At 34.3% G+C, this 20634-nt stretch overlaps 1 protein-coding gene across 1 annotated transcript in view; it reads left to right on the top strand.

Moving 5' to 3' along the window:
• The window catches only part of csk (C-terminal Src kinase), a 75749-nt gene extending 56146 nt beyond the window's left edge, over positions 1-19603 (top strand). The window contains 10 exon segments of the mRNA NM_001077599.2: positions 9851-9944; positions 10966-11031; positions 13196-13295; positions 13383-13473; positions 13579-13652; positions 13989-14184; positions 14268-14354; positions 16936-18362; positions 18397-18978; positions 19008-19603. Of these exon segments, the coding sequence (NP_001071067.1) occupies positions 9851-9944; positions 10966-11031; positions 13196-13295; positions 13383-13473; positions 13579-13652; positions 13989-14184; positions 14268-14354; positions 16936-17118 (891 nt within the window). The 3' untranslated portion in view covers positions 17119-18362; positions 18397-18978; positions 19008-19603.
• The last annotated feature ends 1031 nt before the right edge of the window (positions 19604-20634 follow it).

Raw genomic sequence — 20634 nt, 5'->3', positions numbered from 1 at the left:
AAATAATCTGCAACTTTTACAAAGCATTAAATCACAGTCATATTAGCCATCAAAACATGTACAACTGAATAAATTATTATTCCTTTATAAAAAAAAAACGGTTTAATTTTTTGCATGTCTATTTTCATACAGGAATTGTACTAAAGCTGGTACCTTAAAATGGCACTCCAATGGCAATCCATATTAGTAAATGCCATTGGAGAGAACCACCCTTTTTTGTACTTATTTCGGAGTGCAGATTGCGTAAATCTTTTTTCTATATTTTTGTAAACTTGTATGTATATAAACATAAATATTATGAATTATTTAATATAAAATATAAATTTTATATATATATATATATATATATATATATATATATATATATATATATATATATATATATATAATTATTATTATCTTTTTATTTATTATCTTTTATTCATTTATCTTTTTTTCAATATATTTTACTATTTACCCAAGTGTATATAACCTATGGGTTGGCTTACAGGAAATCTGCGTGTGCAGAATATTTCTACAGATTTTTAGCCCATCATTGAGTCTATGTATTTACTTGTGTAATGGTATATTTATTCAGTTTTTAAATTGATTTCACTAATATTATTACGATATTATAATAATAAAATGTATAATATGAAAATGGTCATATGATTTATTTACAATACAGTTTGTAAGATATGTTCTGTCTTTTAGTAGACATATTATATGCGTTGTTTATCAAATAAATGGATCTAATTCAATTAGCATTGTAAACATTAAATAAAAGCTTAAAGTGTATTATTTTTTATTTCATATATTAATTTTTTAGTTATGATACTCCCAAAATCAATATCACCGCATAAATCTGCAGACTTTTTACAAAATTCTCTGCAGAAATAGCAAAAAGGTTTTTGTCTGACTCTACCTATAGGTTACTTCTGTAAGAAAATATCAGGCAAATATCAGCACCCAGTACATACTTTCAGTATCACCTTTGCTTGAAATGATCTGATCTGATCCTGTTTATATGAAATAAGAACTAACAGAACTGTTGCTATCACAACAACTTTCGGATGAGTTTTGAAAAATGAAACGATCCTGGATCGTGTCAAATTGTCAATATCCAGATCTAGCTAACTGAGTAATACACGCACAAAGCATGGACCCCAGATCTTCTGCAATCAGGTTGAATCTCTGACTACTGGTTGACTAGCAAACATGTGAGGGGATTAAAAGCTGCTGCAACTTTAGTTTAAATGGCTACGAATACATTTTTAACATATATTAATTGTAGAGACGAAAGACGCAGGCACTGGAAAAGAAGGGCAAAATATAAGTGTACATGTTTAGGTATGGTATCAAATAGAGTAAACTTTGAAGCCTCTTTTTTTTTTATATGCTTTTTTCATGCTTTCATTTTCACTTGTTTCCTATATGCTTACAGGACGTTTGGTAGTTTTTTTGATTTTTATTTAATTAATATTCTGATTTTTTTTGGTGAAAAATTTCTAAGAAAACAATTGTTAACACTACAGCGAGGTGTTATTATAGCTAGATTATAACAGTTTCGAGTGCACACAAAAACAAACCATATATATATATATATATATATATATATCCGTGTTTGTGTATTTATATATTCATTCAGCACAAGCATACTCCAGAGTTAGCCCGGCGGGTTGTAAAACCATCAAGCTTCTTCCTGTGAATCTCTTACCGCCTCCGTCAACATTTTCAAACCGATCGCCGCCACACACTGAGCCAAAAATAGCCCAAACAGGAAGTCAGTCCACATCAGACGCACTGGCCACAGGGATGGAGCAAGCATTTACGATAGACTCCAGGAAACTATTTTATGCACGCACACCTTGTGCTTTGGGGTCAAAGGTTCAGTCCAGGCCTGTTGAAGGAAATGACACTGCTAAACAAGAGCTGTGAAATGAAGCTAAATGTTTTGCGGGTGTTGTTTAGGAACGAAGGTCTATTCTGTTATAAACCTTATATAGCATTCTAATTTCACAGAACAGAAGCAAGGGTAAAGTGATGGTAGCAGATGAAATACTACACTGTTTTGTTGCATTTTCATAACAATTATGATTGCCATTGATACCGTTTTGATCGCATATGCACCTGAAATTTAATCTATGCGACCTCAAAATGTGTCTAGGAGCATTCTGTTATTAACCTGATATAACATGCTAATTTTGCAGAACAGAAGCAATGGTAAAGTATTGGTAGCAGATGAAATACTAAACTGTTTTGGAGTATTTTCATAACAAGAAAGATTATCATTGATTCCATTTTGGTTGCATATGAGCCTGAAATCTATGCGACCTCAAAATATATTTTAAAACATTTGTGCGAGTGCATAAAATTGTTGATGGGATGACAATTCACCGGAAGCCCTGGGGCTGGCTGACTGAAATTAAAAGTCTGTGTGCATACACCAGGTTGCAATAAAAATAATAATAATAATAATAATTATAATAATTAAAGTATTTTATAAAATTACAGTAAAGTAGAAAAGGGGGCTTTTAAGATATTTTTTATTATTATTTATTATATATTATTACTGTTTATTTCAACATGAACCTACATTCAGAGGATTATTCATTTTTATTTTCCCCTAGGTCAGTTCATATGAACTACTCGTGCAAAGCTAGTGGGTTACATTTTATTTACATCGGGCCACTGCATCTGTTAAACTGCTGCACTGAGCAAGTGTTGGAGGGTGTGCTTATGTGACCATGTTTTTGTTGTTGTTTTTTTTTACTTCAAAGAGCTCAATGTTTCTCTGAGTTCTTCCAAACTCGCTGCCATGTTGTTACTATGGCAAATGATTGGGAACTATGGAAGCACAGAGCGGAGCATTGCATGTGCTACACCTGATTTATACTCTACGCATTCGCTAGTACGATTAAGTGCGCATGGCAGATGTGACATCATCGCAGAGTTTGCAGAAGTTTGCTTTGGGTGCGTGCGACCTCATTTCGACTGGTGGAGCGCACAGACTTTTTTGAGAATCCAGCGAACAGTTCGATTGGCGCCATATTTGATTTAAGCTGAATATGACTCACTTTGAAGAGATTTTGCCTGAAATGGATATGACTGTACAGAAATCTTTATTATTTGTCTATGCGTGATCATAGGGATAACCAGATGACCAATAATTCTTGGCTAGAAATTGCAACAGCAGTAGAAAAGAAAGTTTTTTTTTAAATGTTTGAAAACTTGAGGGATAAGTTTGTTAAAACCAAAAAGAGAGGCCATGGCAAAAGTGGAGACCCATGTGGTTTTAATAAACAATTAAAGAATGTTTTTCCACCATTCATAGGTTTAACACTGATGTATATATTACACTTCTGAATTTAAAACAATTTAATAGTTCCAAAACTAAAATGAGGAACATTATAAATTTGATAACTGGAAAAGAATAACGGTTACAATATATTGATGCACTGTTTTTCTAGGCTTTATTGGTGATAATGATCCGGCAAGTTGGACCATTATTGCCTTTTTAGCATATGAGGACACAAAGTCAGATGGTAATGTGTGAATTGTGGAATGGGCTAAATTTATTTAAAAAAAATAATAATAAACTTACTAAAAAAGAATAATAAGTGTGCTTTTTTTTGGCTTTTATTCTTGGCATAATAAAACTATATTTGTGGAGCAAGCAATGCTCTCTTGTCATTGATATTTAACTTTAATAGGTAGAATTGTCCGAGATATGAACAAAAGCAAATGATGCATCAAAGTTTGATTTTAAAAATCTTGAATGGTTATAAAAATCTTTATATTCATTTCAATAATTTATAAAAATAATAAACAATATTAATGATTTGACGTAGTTCCGTAAACTTCCTATTTCTGTTTATTTGTCTGATTTTATGCTCTGTTTCTTTCGGCTGCCCCCTGTCATTTTAAAGAATATCACAATGTCAAACGTGTCAAGTACATAAGCCTAGTGTTGTTACGTGAGGTGAGCGCGCAGTCAGTGGAGGTCCGTCACCTGGTGCCAGGCAAAAGTATAAATCAGCCTTTAGAATGAAAACAGATGTTCATTGAAACAAATCAGTTTAATCTAAGAGTTAATCAATAAAATCGATTTATCATCCAACCTCAATTTTTGAAAAATTTCTAGAATTTTCAGCAATTTTTTTTATGAACCTATTATGTAACTGCACAAAACTTTCAGGAGTTATATGTAAATAGGCCTAAATAAATGCAAGTCCTTTCAAATGGTTTGTTCATGTCCAACTATTGATACACGCATCTTTATCTAAATGAAAGAGTGATGGAATTAAATAGTTTGGAAAATTCCTGACATATTATATGCTCATAGTCCCAGAAAGCCTTACCGCAGCTCCACTGACAGTGTGTGAGATCTGTGAGGGAAAGATGGATGGAAGCCTGTTACGGATGACACAGGACATAAATGTTTACTGCTAGTATAGTACATAAACGTGCCTCTCTCTATCTTTCCTCTTTCTCGTTCTTTTTCTTGGTCCATGATTTCCAGGATATTGTCTCTAATTTGCATGAGTCAGGGAGGTGGGATGACTGTGTGAGACACTAGACATTGTGTGTTGCTTGTCAAAGCAGCTAAATACAGTAGATCTGCAATGGATGCAACAAAGAGGCCATTGCTCACCACATATGTAGACAGCTGTGCAAGTATGCAAGCACAAGGATCTCTCCTGTCTAGTGTCTCGAATCATTGACGTCCTCCATGCTTCATATACTTCCTCAAGTGTTGTCACACTGCTGATGTACACAGTGGAAGGACATTTTTTGCATGTTTGTCACCTTTTATTGTTTCAGATTATTAAACTAATTTCAATATTAGTCAGAGATAACACAAGTAAACACATTCAGTTTTTAAATAAAGGTTTTTATTACTAAGGGAAAATTAAATGTAAAATAGGCATTTGTGGAAAAAGGTTTAGTAAATAATAACTATTTGGCAGCAATAACTAAAATCAAGTGTTTTTAAAGGGCCATGACACACCCCACTTTCGGTTTCAACCATTAGCCCTTATGGTAATCTGTAGGATTTAGGCGAACACAGCAGCACGGCGATGTGTCTAAATGTGAACAAAGTCCACTGGTAAAGGACCCAGTCTGCCATTCCCCAATTCTTGTACAGCTCTCCCCAAAAAAATGCTTGCTGCACACAAACAGCTTTGCTGTATCGGCCCTGACAGGATTGTGGGGAAAAAATGCAACTAAACCCCGTGGATCATGGAAACAAACCCTTACAACCCTTCATAAACGGCTAAATACTGCGTGCTGTGGGTCCGTGGATGTGATCTCACCCAGTCATCAACATAGGGTCAACCCAGAAGATGGAATGAGCTAACAAAAGCTCAAAATTGTTTCAGGTCAGGACTTTGACTAGGCCACTCCAAAGTCTTCATTTTGTTTTGGACTTACTTGTGGGCTTTGGATCATTGTCCTTCAGCAAACACTTTCACACAGGGTTATTTAGTTTGGGATTTAGTTTTCCCTTAATAATAAAAAATGTATTTCAAAACTGCATGATGTGTTTACGTATAATCTTTGACTAATTTTAATTCAAGATGATCTGAAATTATAAAGTGTGACAAACCTGCAAAAAAAAAAGTCAGTTAAAAAAACAAATGCTTTTTCACACCACTGTAATTCTTGTGCGTATTTCTCTGCTTTTAAACTTGTAAACAATCTGCAATACTTTTGTGAGATTGAAGTGATAAAATACAGATCAATTCATAAAATGCGAATATCGGTTAATTCAATCTCAGTCCAATCAATTGGAGCATGCCTTCATTTTTCAGAAAATTTTTGCCAATTATTTGTTCATTTTTGTTTAGCTTTTTTCATAGTAACACTGGGTTTTTGTAACTGAAAAGGTATATATAGCTATGGGTGCTTTCACATCTGTAGTTCGCTTCATTTGGTCCGGACCAAGGGCAATAAATGATACATTGTTGCATTTTCTGCCGTCTTTGGGTCGTTTTCACACCACACTGCTGGCTTTGGTCCGAACCAGTTGAAACGAACGACAATGCAGTCACCTGACAAAATCCACATCTCTTATTGGCCAGATGTTGTTAAACATATTTCCTAAACTGCTTATTGATTGGTCAGAATTCACATGCGGGAAAATGCCAGTGAACTCCCGCAGGTAAACAAAACCTTTAACTCTGGAGGGACGACTGTGCTGGCAGATTGTATCTCTGCTTTAGACAAACTACATTACGAAAATGAAGCGCGGCCGTGGCTGGAAAACAATGTTTAATGCATCACTTGTCACTTCAGGAGGAGCCGTGAATTAATTTAGCTAAACTGCGACATGCTCATCTTGCGGAAATATTACCAACGATCCATTAGGTAATGTTTTCCCCTCTCTCTGTTGGTAAAGCGCTGTCAACAAATATTTTTCCTCCATAACCCATAATGCACAGCGCATCGGCCTACAGCAGCTGAATTAGTCCAAAACGTGCAGTACTTTTTGCGGTTGGACCTGTTTTAGTACGGATCATATTCTCACCACAAACGAACCGCTCCAGGGTGCGCTACCGAGACCACCTCTTCAAGCAGGTCTCGGTACGCTTATTTGGTCCGCTTTTGGTGCGCACTCGAGTACAATTGCTGCATTCTCACCTGCCCAAACAAACCGTACCAAAAGAGGAAACGAACTCTAGTGCGATTCAATCCAACTAAATAAGGCAGGTGTGAAAGCACCCTATATTTATATTTTAGGAACCGGACCTTTACAAGGAGATCAGCATATTTGAGTTTCTTTACACCATAAAGTTCTGCTTAATAAAACACAGCTGTATTTCATAATATTGAGATTTCCCTTTTCTTAAAATACATTTAAATGATGCATGCTTGTCTTTAAATAACACACCCTCTCAGCAAAAGTAGAAGCTGTTTATTCTTGTTTACAAAGCTGCTGTTAAGATCAGAGTGTTGGAAAGTGGCTTGAGTCCTTCTTTTCATTTAAATTAAAGGAATCTATTATGGCTATTACATGATCACCTTAAAAAGCCTTAAAAAAGTGATACTTATAGCACTTCACAAACATTCAAGGCTGTAACACAAAGCACAGTGAGCACCGCTAATCAAAAGGCAGGCTTAAAATGGGCTGATTTACATAGATGCGAGATGTAAATGGCTGTACTTTGTATAGTTTTACATATCTTTTTATTTTTATTCAGCTGTCTATTGGCTTTATAAGGGCCGCTCAGTGTGATTAACCAGTGATGCGTTCTCGGTTAAGTGTTGATAACGGATGTGCTCTAGTTCTCCTAGATTGGGGTCTGGACAGTTTTAGTGGTCACTTTAGAGGCACTATGGGTTCCTCAAGTCTCTCCTCACCCTTTCTATTACGGAATTCCACACATTCTTCAGTGTAATTTTGGCTACAGTCGCTCTCTCTTTCTCCCACCCTTATATACTCAACTGAACAGTTGTGCTCTTTCCTGAGAAGTGGACAGGGCTACAATAAGTCTTTATGTTCAGAGTGATTACATTGCCACAGAAGATATTCTTCCCACATTCCGCTTGATAAAATTCATTGGAAAACTGCTCGAGATAAATTAAATAAAATCCCCAAATTGATATTTTCAGCTGTCATTTGATTAGTGTTTATCATTGCACATTTATTATTATTTTTTTCTAAAATAAATGATAAAAGAAATACTTTTACTCTGCAAGAATGAACTAAAATTATTGGTAGTGACTGTAAAGATGTATATGATGTTATAAAAGTATTTTATTCAGGATGATTAATCAAAATCGACATTCAGAACCTGTAATCAATCTAATTTTTGCAGGTCAATTTTTTTCAATTACATACCCTTCCATGTGTGAAGTCACATGAGCCGCTCTGTTAAAGCTGTTTTATACACCTGCATCAAACGCATGGTTATGTTCCGGCGCAGCCTTTGCGTGGTCGCGAAAAAAAAACTACACATTGCACATTTGCATTACATTGACGATGAATGGAAGCTGTGCCAGATATGCTTTGAGATGGCATATTTTCTATTACATAAAATTATTTACATTGAAAATTATATTTTCTACTTTTGAAAACGTTGAACATAATTAGTTTTGTTTTCAAAAGTTATTTGTTTTCCCATTTTTTTAAGAATAAAGGGACTGTCGATTTCAGGCAATGTGTGTTTTCATTTTAGTTGTTCAAAGATGTTTAATAAATAATCGTAGATAGTGTGTGTTTCCTTCAATTATTTTTAAATTAAGTAAAAATTGTATTGTAAAAATCTCTCACTTGTGATATGTGAGCATATTTACTGTACAAAACCTGTTAGTGAATCGTGAGGTCAAAAAAATAAAATAATCGTTTATTAATCGTAATCAAGTTGAAATGTTCATTTAATCGAGATTTTGATTTGAGGGCAATTCGCCCTCAAATCAAAAATAATTTATTATTATTTTAATAAATATATCTGTTTAATAAATCTGAATCACAAACACACATTGCCTATATTCACTGAGAAATAGATAAAAATATTAATTAAAAAAAAAAAGGGATTTACTCAATTAAGCAGAGCACTGTATATTACAGATGTTTTTTTGTTTGTTTGTTTGTTTTTTGCCGTCAGTTTGACAAGTCAGCCACCCTTTGTTAAATAATTTCAAACCGCAATAAAATACCTCCACATTTTCCATACTTTTCTTTTCTGTTTGCAAAACACTTTTATTTACAATTTTTTAAAAGTATTAAAATTCTAGATTCACAGACTTTATTTTTGACACATTATTTAAAATATGTATCTAAAAAAATAGTTATTAACTTCCCTTTCTTTTGTTGGTGGGGCAAGTGAAAATTTTGGCAGGGCAAGTAGAAATCTGAACCACTGGCCCGATCAGACCAGTGGACCCTGTATACAATAGATTTGTTTTTATATTTTAGCTGTCAATTTCATATAATAGCATGTTATGACATTAGTTTTATTTTGCTTTTAGGGTAATTTTTATTTTAGTTGAATGTGATATTACTAATAAGAAATGCTTCTTAAGCATTAGATCAGCATATCTTTATAAATGAAAGATTATGTGATGAAATGGAATAATTTCAGCTTTACCATCTCAGGAATGAATCACATAACAAAATTATTAACATCAAATCTGTGCTATTTCTCATGTATGAAAGTAAATGGCTGAAAAAGATGGTGTTACAGTGAGAACCTTTTGTATTTGAAAGTATCAGTGCGTTGCAGAATTACTGAAGTGTTTGTGTGACTGTACTCATGCAAATGTGTTGTTATTTTGAGCGCGCATGTAATATCGGCGCACTCGCACACAGACACACGCACTCCAGTTCCTGGAACAGTTGATAACGAGGAAGTGACAAAGAGGAAACGGGCACAGGTTCCAGATCATTTCAACAGCATAATCGATGCATTACAATCGTCCTACAATATTATCACATCGTCTGACCTCACGCTTCTAGCGTCCAGACATGAAATCAAAAACACGTTTTTCATCACTGAAATGATAAGAATGTCCTCGCCTGTGTGGACTTGTCTATTGTGAGGAGGCGAAACGCAGGATTCGGTGGTTTATATGTAAACAACAGCGACCTCTGCTGGAGACTATCTTATTTATTCATTTTATTCAATCAAACTGCACATTCAAGGTGTGTTTTCCTTCTCTAGTTACATAAAACCTGCATTTATTTGCATATCGAGTTGCATTATTCAGTAAATTGGTCATTTGTTTAAGTTTATTCTAGCATGTTAATACCCTTTCATAAACATTTGATGGTTTTCTTTTAATTTCCATTACTGTCATGCTAGTTTTTTTTTTTTGGTAAATGAGCTTACTTTTGGTCGGCTTGTGTATGTTTGTTTTTCAACAGCACTACACTAAAGATGCAGATGGACTCTGTACGCGACTCATCAAACCTAAAATCATGGAGGGGACTGTGGCAGCCCAGGATGAGTTCTCCAGAAGTAAGACCTTCCTTGAGTGTATTCACACATTTGTTTACATGTTTGTACAGGTTTAACCTTCTGGTGCTCCTTGTTCCAGAAAGGTAATTGTACTGGTTATCATCAAAGACGACTTGACTTCTTAGAGGTATAGTTCATCCAAAGTGAAAAATCTGTCATAATTTACTCGACTTGTTTCAAACCTGCGTTTTAAATGGTGATGTACTGAAAAACGTTGGGGAACTCCACCACGCAACTCGCTGCCTTCTTCCTCTGTAATATCATGACAGTTTGCCACCTATGGTTGCAAATACTGTAACTGTACAATGGGGAGCTTGTAAAGTATAAAAAACCTTCCCGACTTACCGCTGTAAGACTGTGATGGTTGGCTTTAGGGTTGGGGAAGGTGTAGATGTTAATAACTTTAATGGTTAGGTTAAGGGTTGAGTAAGGTGTAGACATTATTAACTATGATGGTTGGGTTAGTTAGTTTTGAAATATGGCTCTCTAAAATTTCAAGTTATGCCTCTGAGGTTCTACAATTTACACCCCTTCATGTTACACCCCTATATATTATATTCAATAGTATATTTTGGTTTCTACTATGGATTTCAATGACATGCTTTATAACATCCCAACATTCTTCAGAATATTTAGCTTTGTGTTCTCAGAAGCAAGACCTCATAAAAATTTGGAACCACTTGAGTGCGAGTAAATGATGGGAATTTTTATCTGAACATTCCATTTAACATTTTTAAAAATTAAATATATTTTATTTTAAAAAAGTTTCATGCTACTAAAGAATATCCACCTCTAAATTGTGCCATTTATTTCTCTATAAATTCAAAATATTATCTATTTTTGGGTTTATGTTGTAGTTAATGCTGAATTTAAAAAATGTAAACCCGTATATTCTTTAAATAGTTTTACTGATCTGATTTTCAATCTTGTTTATTATTAAGTTACATTATTAATACTGAAGAGCAACAGAGGATTTAATTCCTGCATGGCTAAATTAGTACCCAATTTTCTTTCCCCGCAGGTGGCTGGGCTTTGAATAGAAAAGAACTGAAGCTTATCCAGACTATTGGAAAGGGAGAGTTTGGAGGTACGTGTGTTTGCTTTGAGAAAATTATTTTTTTTTTTTACTATATACATATACTGTTGTGCATAAATCGGTATACCACCTTTTGAAAATTAATTTTTATTTATTAATTTCTCAGTGAATGTATCCAATAATCTTTGGTTCATTTAAACATAACATTTTTGTTAAACAGTTTTATCCATTAAAATAATAGTTTGGTCACCAAACATTAATCTTTAATAAAAGTCTTTAACAATCACAAGATGATAATAATACAGTACATTTAAATTCATGCGAGTAATTGCAAAAATAAATTTGCAAACTACAAAATTGCAACTAAATTATATATTTTTTTATGTTTCTCTTGAGTTTTTCCCCCCTGTTTATTAAAGTTGTATTTAATATTTCCCTCCAACTTTTTAATTTGGGTGTACACATTTTTGGACCTTGATCTCAAGTTATTTTGTTAAATTAGCTGTAGTTTTGACTTTGGAACTAACTAATCTAATGTATATGCACAAATATATTATTGTAAAGCATCCTGTAGAAAAAATCCATTTAGAAGAGAGATCTGTTAGGGCTGTACTTATATATGCTGAGCACTGTATACAATTTTTAACATAAGAACTGCACTGTACTAAATATTTTTATTTTACATACCATATATACTATTGCTAACCAAAAATGAATCATATCACTAACCCTAATGTTGCTATCTCTCACATTTGATGCATTATTGTCAAATGAATGTCACTTTTTATCACTTATATTCTAAAGAAAATATTGTGTATATTTTGCATATTAATATAAGCGTTTTTTTGTTTTTTGTTTTCATTTTATATTTTTTTATTGCAGTTTCCAAATTTACATACATATGTATGGTATATACGCACAGGTGTCAATTCCAGTTCCTGGAGGGCTGTAGCTCTACACAGTTTAGTTCCAACCCTGCTTTAACACACTTACCTGTAGGTCTCAAACAAGCCTAAGGAACTTAATTAGTTTGATCAGGTGTGTTCAGTTAGGGTTGAAACTAAACTGTGCAGAGCTCCGGCCCTCCAGAAACTGGAATTGACACCTGTGGTAAATAGGGGTTTCCACATTATATACACAAAACAATCAATCATCGGAATCCAGAAGTTGAAAGAAATTATAAAATACCATAAACATTTTTAATAATTACGGAATGTACTGTACATTAATAGTTACAGAATGTCCTGTACATTAATAGTTACAGAATGTACTGTACATTAATAGTTACGGAATGTCCTGTACATTAATAATTCAAGGACATCATGAGGACAATCAAAACAATACTCTCATAATTGTTTTGTATGTCATCAAAAAGAAAACAGTTTAACGTGATTTGTTGCTTTTCAATTGCAATTCAATTGTGTACTTTTCTTAACACACATTGTGGCACCCAGTCTACCCCTCTTCCCCCTAAGCTATATACGTATGAAACTGTGAGGATGGTATTTTCAGCATCTTAAATGTACATTTTTATTTATTTTTATTTTTTTATTAGGTATTGTTCTTCTCACTATCTTTCTTTTGTTTTCTCTCATTACAAGAAAATTATACACAAAATAAACATAATAAAAATGCACATCTTTCTGATTATAAATCCTATGTTAAGTCTGGTCTTAATGGGTGAATACATTCTACTGATTTTCTCCATGTCTCATTAAACTCCTCAGTCTGTAAACAATGATTCATTACCTCTCCATATTGTAGTTTTCATAAATAATGTCAAACCAGTCACTAATTTGAGGCATTTAGAGTTGCAACCATTTTTGGTTTTGGCTTTTTTACAGGCTATCCGCAAAATATTCATCAGTTTTTTTTTTTTTAAATATAATTTTAAATGGCTAACCAAATGTTTAGATTGCTAATAAAATAAATGTTTTAAAGACTATATCACCAAATGTACAAAAATTAGAAATGTTACAATAAGATTTTCAGATTTGACCTAATTAATGATGTTTTCTATAATGTGATAGAAAAAATGCTCTACAAAGCATGCCAAGTGACCACTACTGGAATGATTGGCCTTTAATTTGGCCCAGGATCCAATTATCTTAAAAAAAATTCAATGCATACAGAATATTATAATAATAATATGAACTACACAAGGAGTCATTAATTCATTCAGACTTAATTATTCTCTTTGTTTATTTGTTCTTAGATGTGATGGTTGGAGACTACAGAGGAAAGAAAGTAGCGGTGAAGTGTATCAAACATGATGCCACAGCACAGGCCTTCGTTGCAGAGGCTTCAGTCATGACGTGCGTTCATCTAACTGACCAATTAGAATCCTAGTTATATTTAGAGTCATTGCAAAATATTCATATTCATGCGCTGCACTTTTACAGTCAATTACGGCATAATAACCTGGTGCAGCTGCTGGGGGTGATCGTGGAAGAAAAGGGCAGCCTTTACATCGTCACTGAGTACATGGCCAAGGTCAGCGACTTCCATCTGTTACCATCGAGAATAGCTAGAGGCATGTTTAATAGCCATATAAAAAGTGTAGAGTGTACTTAAGTGTTGTTGGTATGCCTTTTTCAGGGTAGTCTTGTGGACTATCTGCGCTCCAGAGGTCGTACTGTTATCGGTGGAGATCGTTTGATCAATTTCTCAATGTGAGTTTCTTTATTATTATTTTTAAGCCATGACACAATAGCATAACTTCAGACTTTGAAGCATAATAAAATATAATATATTTTTTTTATAAAATTATAAAAGTTATTATAAAAACTATATTCTATAATAACCATATTTTTTATTAATTAATTAATTTATTAATTTATTTCTTTTTTACTTTATCTATCTATCTATCTATCTATCTATCTATCTATCTATCTATCTATCTATCTATCTATCTATCTATCTATCTATCTATCTATCTATCTATCTATCTATCTATCTATCTATCTATCTATCTATCTATCTATCTATCTATTTACATTTTCTCCTAGGGATGTGTGCAAGGCAATGGAATATCTTGAGGCCAATAACTTTGTGCACCGGGACCTTGCCGCTCGTAATGTTCTTGTGTCAGAGGACAACATAGCTAAAGTCAGTGATTTCGGCCTCACCAAGGAAGCCTCGTCTACTCAAGATACAGCCAAACTCCCTGTTAAGTGGACTTCACCTGAGGCCTTACGAGAGAAGGTGTGCTTTGTAAATGGTTTGTTTTAATGGTGGAATCTAGTTGAAAATATCCTTTTATTAATCTGCACGTCTTTCTGAAACAGAAATTTTCCACTAAGTCGGATGTATGGAGTTATGGGATCTTACTGTGGGAGATCTATTCTTTTGGTCGGGTACCATATCCAAGAATTGTAAGTCCCTTCAAATCCGAAACACATTTTCCTGAATGTTCACTTGTAGCTGATACTGGTGATTGAATAGTTTTACTAATCTCTAAATAGGATGTATTAATTAATAGTTAATTTATAGTTATTATTATTATTATACTTTTATTAAAAATCATAAAATAAATAAAATAGTTTGTATAATAATACGTTTTTTTTAATTAATTTTTCAGTCTTTAAACAAAAGATTATTAAATGTGTCATTTTTAGGGCTTTACGATATTGAAAAATCAGACATTGCGATGTTCACTTTTTGTGCAAAAAATATTGTGATATACTGTATCTACAATTTCACCAGAGGACTTGAAAATTGCTATTTGGAAAGAATTTATTCAATTTAATTGGGAATATTTTGTAGGGAAGTTTTTTACGCATAAAAATGTAATAAAATGTGAAATACAAGCATTGATGAATACAAAAGAGCAAAGGCAGAAGTGTGATAAGTGTTTTATGGTTTTCAGGGCATTTGCATCGTATCCAAGAACAGAATTTGAATAATCAAATGTAAAATAACACTGCAAGTCTTTACTGTATAAAAAATTTAAAAAGTATTATTTATTAAAGAAAACTATATGTGCCTGAATACTTTGAAATCTTTCAGCACTTAAAAATGTGCAAATTCTAAAATTTCACTCCATTATGGTTAAACTCTGCAATAACTTCACAATGCTCATGTGTTCTAAACTGTTTCTCCTGGTCAGCTATAATCATAACTTTACGTTGCATATCCTGCAATGTGACTATTGCGGATGTGCACATTGCAGTATCAATGCTGAGACGATATATTGTGCAGCCCTAGTCATAATATATTTAGCTCATAAATTATTCTTGCTATTAACAAACTAATAACTATGATGTTTGCCTCAATAAACTTCTAATTTGCTGTTTGATAGAGTATTTGGATTTAGGTGATAGCTAGAATTCTTGATGTCGAATAAGATCATGCAGAATATGTACTTTACATATAAACAGCCAGTATTTAAACAATAGGCAGGTAATAGTCCACCAGTTGGTACAAGTGTTGGCAATTTTATTATATTCAGAGTTCCGACCCTTCTTGAGTTTCAGACATACAGTATGGGTTCAAGGCCTGTAAAATACTTATAAAATTAATTATTGCTTACATTTATATAGCACTTTTCTGGACACCCAAACGCTTTACACATTTTCGGGGTGGAATCTCCTCATCCACCACCAATGTGCAGCATCCACCTGGCAGAGAGGAAACAGAGTGATGAAACCAATTATGATATGGGGATCTCAGTTTAATGTCTCATCCAAAAGATGGCGATCACCAAGCAGTATAGAATCCCTATCAATATACTGGGGCGTTAGGACCCACACAGACCGCAGTTTGAGTGCCCCCTGCTGGCCTCACTAACACCACTACCAACAGCAACCTAGTTTTCCCATGTGGTCTTCCATCCATGTACTGACCAGGTACTCAGTCCTGCTTAGCTTCAGTGGGCGACCATGTGAAAGTTGCAGAGAGCTAGCTGCTTATACACAGGTCCTTAAAAGTGCTTGGATTAAATTTTAATTGAAATTTGTTTATGGTTTCAACAATTGTGCTATAAAAAAAAAAAAAAAAAGAGAAATTCTTTAACTAAGAATCTTACATTTAAACCTTGTACAATAACACTGACAAATAATGCACATTTGATAAATATTTCTGAAACCGCATTTGAATATTACCAGCATTGAAATCAACAAATCTGATTAAATTTCTTTGACCATGACTTTTTAAAATGTTTGAAAAGTGTTTGAAAATGACTTGTAAGTATTAAGTGAACTGTTAATGCCCACATGAACTGGAAGCTGCAACCGTTTTTGTTTGTTTGTTTGTTTTTCTCCATATTGTGATGCAGTTCCTAGAGAAACTGAATATTAAATGAGAAAACAGTGGGCGTGGCTTGTTTTTTTTTCTACTGTGAGCTGATTGGATGTAGTAAAGTAGGCATTTCATTTAGAAAGATGGGGAAAAGTATTTAGGGAGAGTTATTACAACCTAACAGATTCCTCCTCCTCACCATTTCTGTTTGTTTTTATATCTGAGTTGAACCAGCGTGGTTAAATATGTTAGCTACGCCCAGTTGCTAAGATATACGTAATCTGAGAATAAAACAAACAGGAAGTGCATTTTCAGATTTCGATAAAAGATTAGAAGGGCAAACAATTTTTTTTCTCATAATGACATGCACAGATGAATTGTCCATCCCAAAACAATCAATTGAGCTAACAAAATCATATGGTTAGTTTTGATTTCATAGGGACTTTAAAGTACATTAAGGGCTTTCATGGCACTACATATGCTAAGGCATAAATTACAGAGGTCCTTAAAGCTGTTGTTCAGGAAAGCGTGGGAACTCTGTTACATTAGTTTTATCTCATTAATTTTTTAGTTATTAACAAATACATCAATTTTTCAAATGTTATGTTTTACTTCAGTATAATTTCAGATTCCTACCAGTAGAGGGCACCGTTGTCTCCTTAAGCACATTTTGTTTTGTTTTATCCTGAGTCATTGTCTCTCTTTCTCTTCTTCCAGCCTCTAAAGGAAGTGGTCCCGCGTGTAGAGAAGGGTTATAAGATGGACTCCCCCGACGGCTGTCCTCCAGTGGTGTACGACATCATGAAGCAGTGCTGGACTCTGGATGCTGTGGTGCGGCCAAGCTTCAGAGACCTCCGAGAGAAACTGCAAGATATCATAACCAATGAGCTCTACCGATAAAAAGACTGAAGAAGAGTACAAACACCTCCATGGGACCATCCTCATTCAATCTGACCAAATCTACTCTTAAAGAGGTGGACTTGACAAACATCACAAGTTACGTTTGCAAGCGCGTTCTTTTCTTCTCGCTCTCTCTTTCTCTCTCTCTACATCTTTTACTTTGCTTGGTTTTCTTAATTTTGGGGAGGCTGGCCTTCTCTATACAACTCACCTCTTTTTGATTCATAAGATCTTCAGCCTCCTCTGACCTCATATGTCTTCATATTCTCCCCCATTATGGATTTTTGATTTGATGATGAAGTACTTCCTGCTAAAAATATGATGATAATAATCAGTATTAGTATAAAAAACACAACAAATATAATGGAAATTATTCACAGGACTTTTTGGCCCTGTTGATTCTGCAAAATCCTAAACCAAAAAGCAATAATTGGCACTTAGAGATCATATCCTCATCCTATTTTCATTTCCAGTAGCCGGTGAAATACATGAGGAAGTCTTTCTTCTATTTCACAGTGCCTTTATGCCAGAAGTCTGTTTTACCTCAGAGCTTGCCTTTTTTTGTTTGTTTTTTTGCATAATTTTTTATACGTTGTTTAAAAGCGCTTGCGTTTCCTGCTTTTTTGCATCTCATCTTTCCACACATGTCAGTCTGAGCCTCCAAACCGGAATGGATGAATATAAACATGGAATATAAACACATTTCAAATGAGATGTGGCTTGGGTGGAAGCCAGAATGCTTTAATTCAGTATAAATAAATAAAATAATAAGACAAAGAAACTATACTAAAAGCCCGCAAGTACAGATTTGTGGAATATTTGTTCTATAAGTCATATGCTGATTATTATTGTTTTTTGTTCGTCGTGAAGGACTTGATTTTACTCGCAGTGCTTTATTTTTTCCTCTTTTTAAACATTTTTTGCTGCCACATTACAAAAGAAATCATTCCACCAGAACAGTTTGATAAAAAGAAAGATAAACAAAAAATAAAAAGGCTGCCAAAAAGCTTGGAATGTGTGTTTATGTGCCGTTTAAAATGCCACTGTTGTGCTTTCATCCTGTATGTAATATCTCTGTTTGTAAATGTAAAAGGTTTGCAAAATATCAAAGATCAAAGTGCTCGATAAATGGAGTTTTTGTCTCCCAAAAAAACCAACAGCAACATCCTGATTCTGAATTTCCTGAAATGAGTCGTCAGTAATTCCATTTTGTCTTTCTTGCACAAATAGCCACCGTTTTGTAGGCAATGGTGATGGGAAATAGCCACCGTTTTGTAGGCAATAGTGTTGGGAAATAGCCACTGTTTTGTAGGCAATAGTGATGGGAAGTTCGGATTATATTGCTAACTCAGACCTTTGAGTCTAGTTCAGCGAGGTGAACAAATCTTTTTTAGAGTCATTTCGTTCGATTTGCCAAAATATTATTAAAATGTTACGAGTTGCTTCCAATGACATCTACAATTACACCAAATAAAGTTCACCTTTTGAGTCTTCTGGTTTTTGAGTCATTCGTTCATCATGTGATGGCAGGTAAAGAGAGATGTGAGAAATGAACAGATCAAATCTTTTTCATATGATTTGCTTCTGTTTTTCATGGGATGAACGAACGGCTCAAACCAAGGACTCGAGAGATGAACGGATCAAATCTTTTTCTTGCTCTAAATGCATATGATTGGCTTCTGCCTTTCACGTGATGAACAAAAGACTCAGACCAAGTGCTCGACAGATGAACGGATCACATCTTTTTTCGGCTCTAAATTTATATGATTGGCTTCCATCTTTCACGTGATGAACAAACGACTCAAACCCGATAGAAGACTCAAAAAAAGGTACTAATCTTCTACTCCACCTGCACAAATGTGCGCATGCGCAAATGAACAATCATTCCCTGAGAAAACTCATCGTTCTCGAGTCATACAAAAGATTTTTTTAAAATTAATAAATCATCTAAAAACAACCCATCACCAGTAGACAATGTAATGCCATCGTAGTTATTTCTGTCATAACAAAGTTATTGTCACAAGCCCGTAGACCAATCACAGAAGAGTAGGCTCTCGGAAAGGCAGGGCTTGAATAAATCATTTCAGACAGAAAACCCAGGATTCTTGAAAGTACTTGATTTCAAACATACATGAATTCAAGGCCTGGAAAGTACATAAAAACAAACATATGTTCTAGAAAGTGCTTAAATTGAAAATTTATGGTGTTATTTCAGCAATTGTACCTTGCTGGTTTCAAAAATGGAATGAAAAAAATAAAGAAATCCTTAATTTAAAAATCTTGAATTTCAATCTCACATAATGTCAAATGACAAATATTTAATTTGATCAATATTTCAGAAACCACATTTGAATATTCAGTGTAGAGTTCCGCTAAATGTAATAAAGTTCTTTGAGCATGACTGTTTAAAACGGTCAACAGTTTTGAAATGACAGCTTGATGTAAATGACATTTTAATGTAAATAAAGTGTGAGTGAAATGTTCAGTTCCGGAAGGACTTTTATGGGGTATATACAGTGGGGGAAAATAAGTATTGAACACGTCACTATTTTTCTCAGAATATTTCTAAAGGTGCCGTAGACTTGAAAATCTTCTAAGATGTTAATAACAACCAAAGAAACACCTGCATGCAAAGAAAACTAAACTAATTACATTACAGTTATGTGTATTAACATGAAATGACACAGTGAAAAAGTATTGAACACATGAAGAAAGGGAGGTGTAGCTTTTACAACGAGAGCGTCAAAGTAGCCGGAAGTCTTTCGTTTTCAATGGGAGCCGTGGTTTGGCGGCAAGCAATCAGAATGTAGAAGTCCACTGCTTGAAGCATGAATCCCTTGCTAACTAAAACGACAACACAAAACTAATTTGATGCTTTAGAACAGGGCTCTTCAATTGGCGGCCCCCGAGTCACTTTGTTCCGGCCCTCCAAACAGTGTGACCAGTACATCAAAAATAAATTTAGTTCAGTCGACAAACAGCTGCTATGGTTATGAAGTGGCAAGTGAAAATGAGCTGCAGTTAAAGGCTGCACAGAGCGCGAGTCATCATAAGCGAGTGGTGCGGGCAGCCGAAAACATGTTTGTTGAAAAGGCTTTTTGTTCAATGCACTGATATCGTTAATAGGGATGCAACAATTAGCCGATTTTAATATTAACTGCGCTTTAATTCGTCACAGTTTATTAATCGTAAAGTCTTCTCTAAGCCGCATTTCTGTTGCACGGAATGAAACGAAACTGCTGCAAAATGCCAAGTTGCCTGTGCGCTAGTTTTAAGTTTGAAGTACACCGAGGCTAATACCAAAGAGCTTAGAATGACCAAGAGGCGACACGAGTGTAATTTGGGAAACAGCCACTGGAGGGCGCGACGGCCATTTTGGAATGAAAACTCCAATAGAACAACAGCATATAAGTCTGTTAAGTAAACTATTAAAAGTGCTGATGATTGTGATAGTAAGTGTTGTATTGTCATGTCAGGTTGTATCTCAGCTTTAATGTGCTTTTTAAATAAATAAAT

The sequence above is a fragment of the Danio rerio genome, chromosome 25 (genome assembly GCF_052040795.2).
Source record: "Danio rerio strain M-AB ecotype USA chromosome 25, GRCz13ab, whole genome shotgun sequence".
Taxonomy (NCBI): Eukaryota; Metazoa; Chordata; class Actinopteri; order Cypriniformes; family Danionidae; genus Danio; species Danio rerio.
Note: the sequence above shows the minus strand (reverse complement) of the source record. Positions and strands in the feature narration are given on the sequence as shown.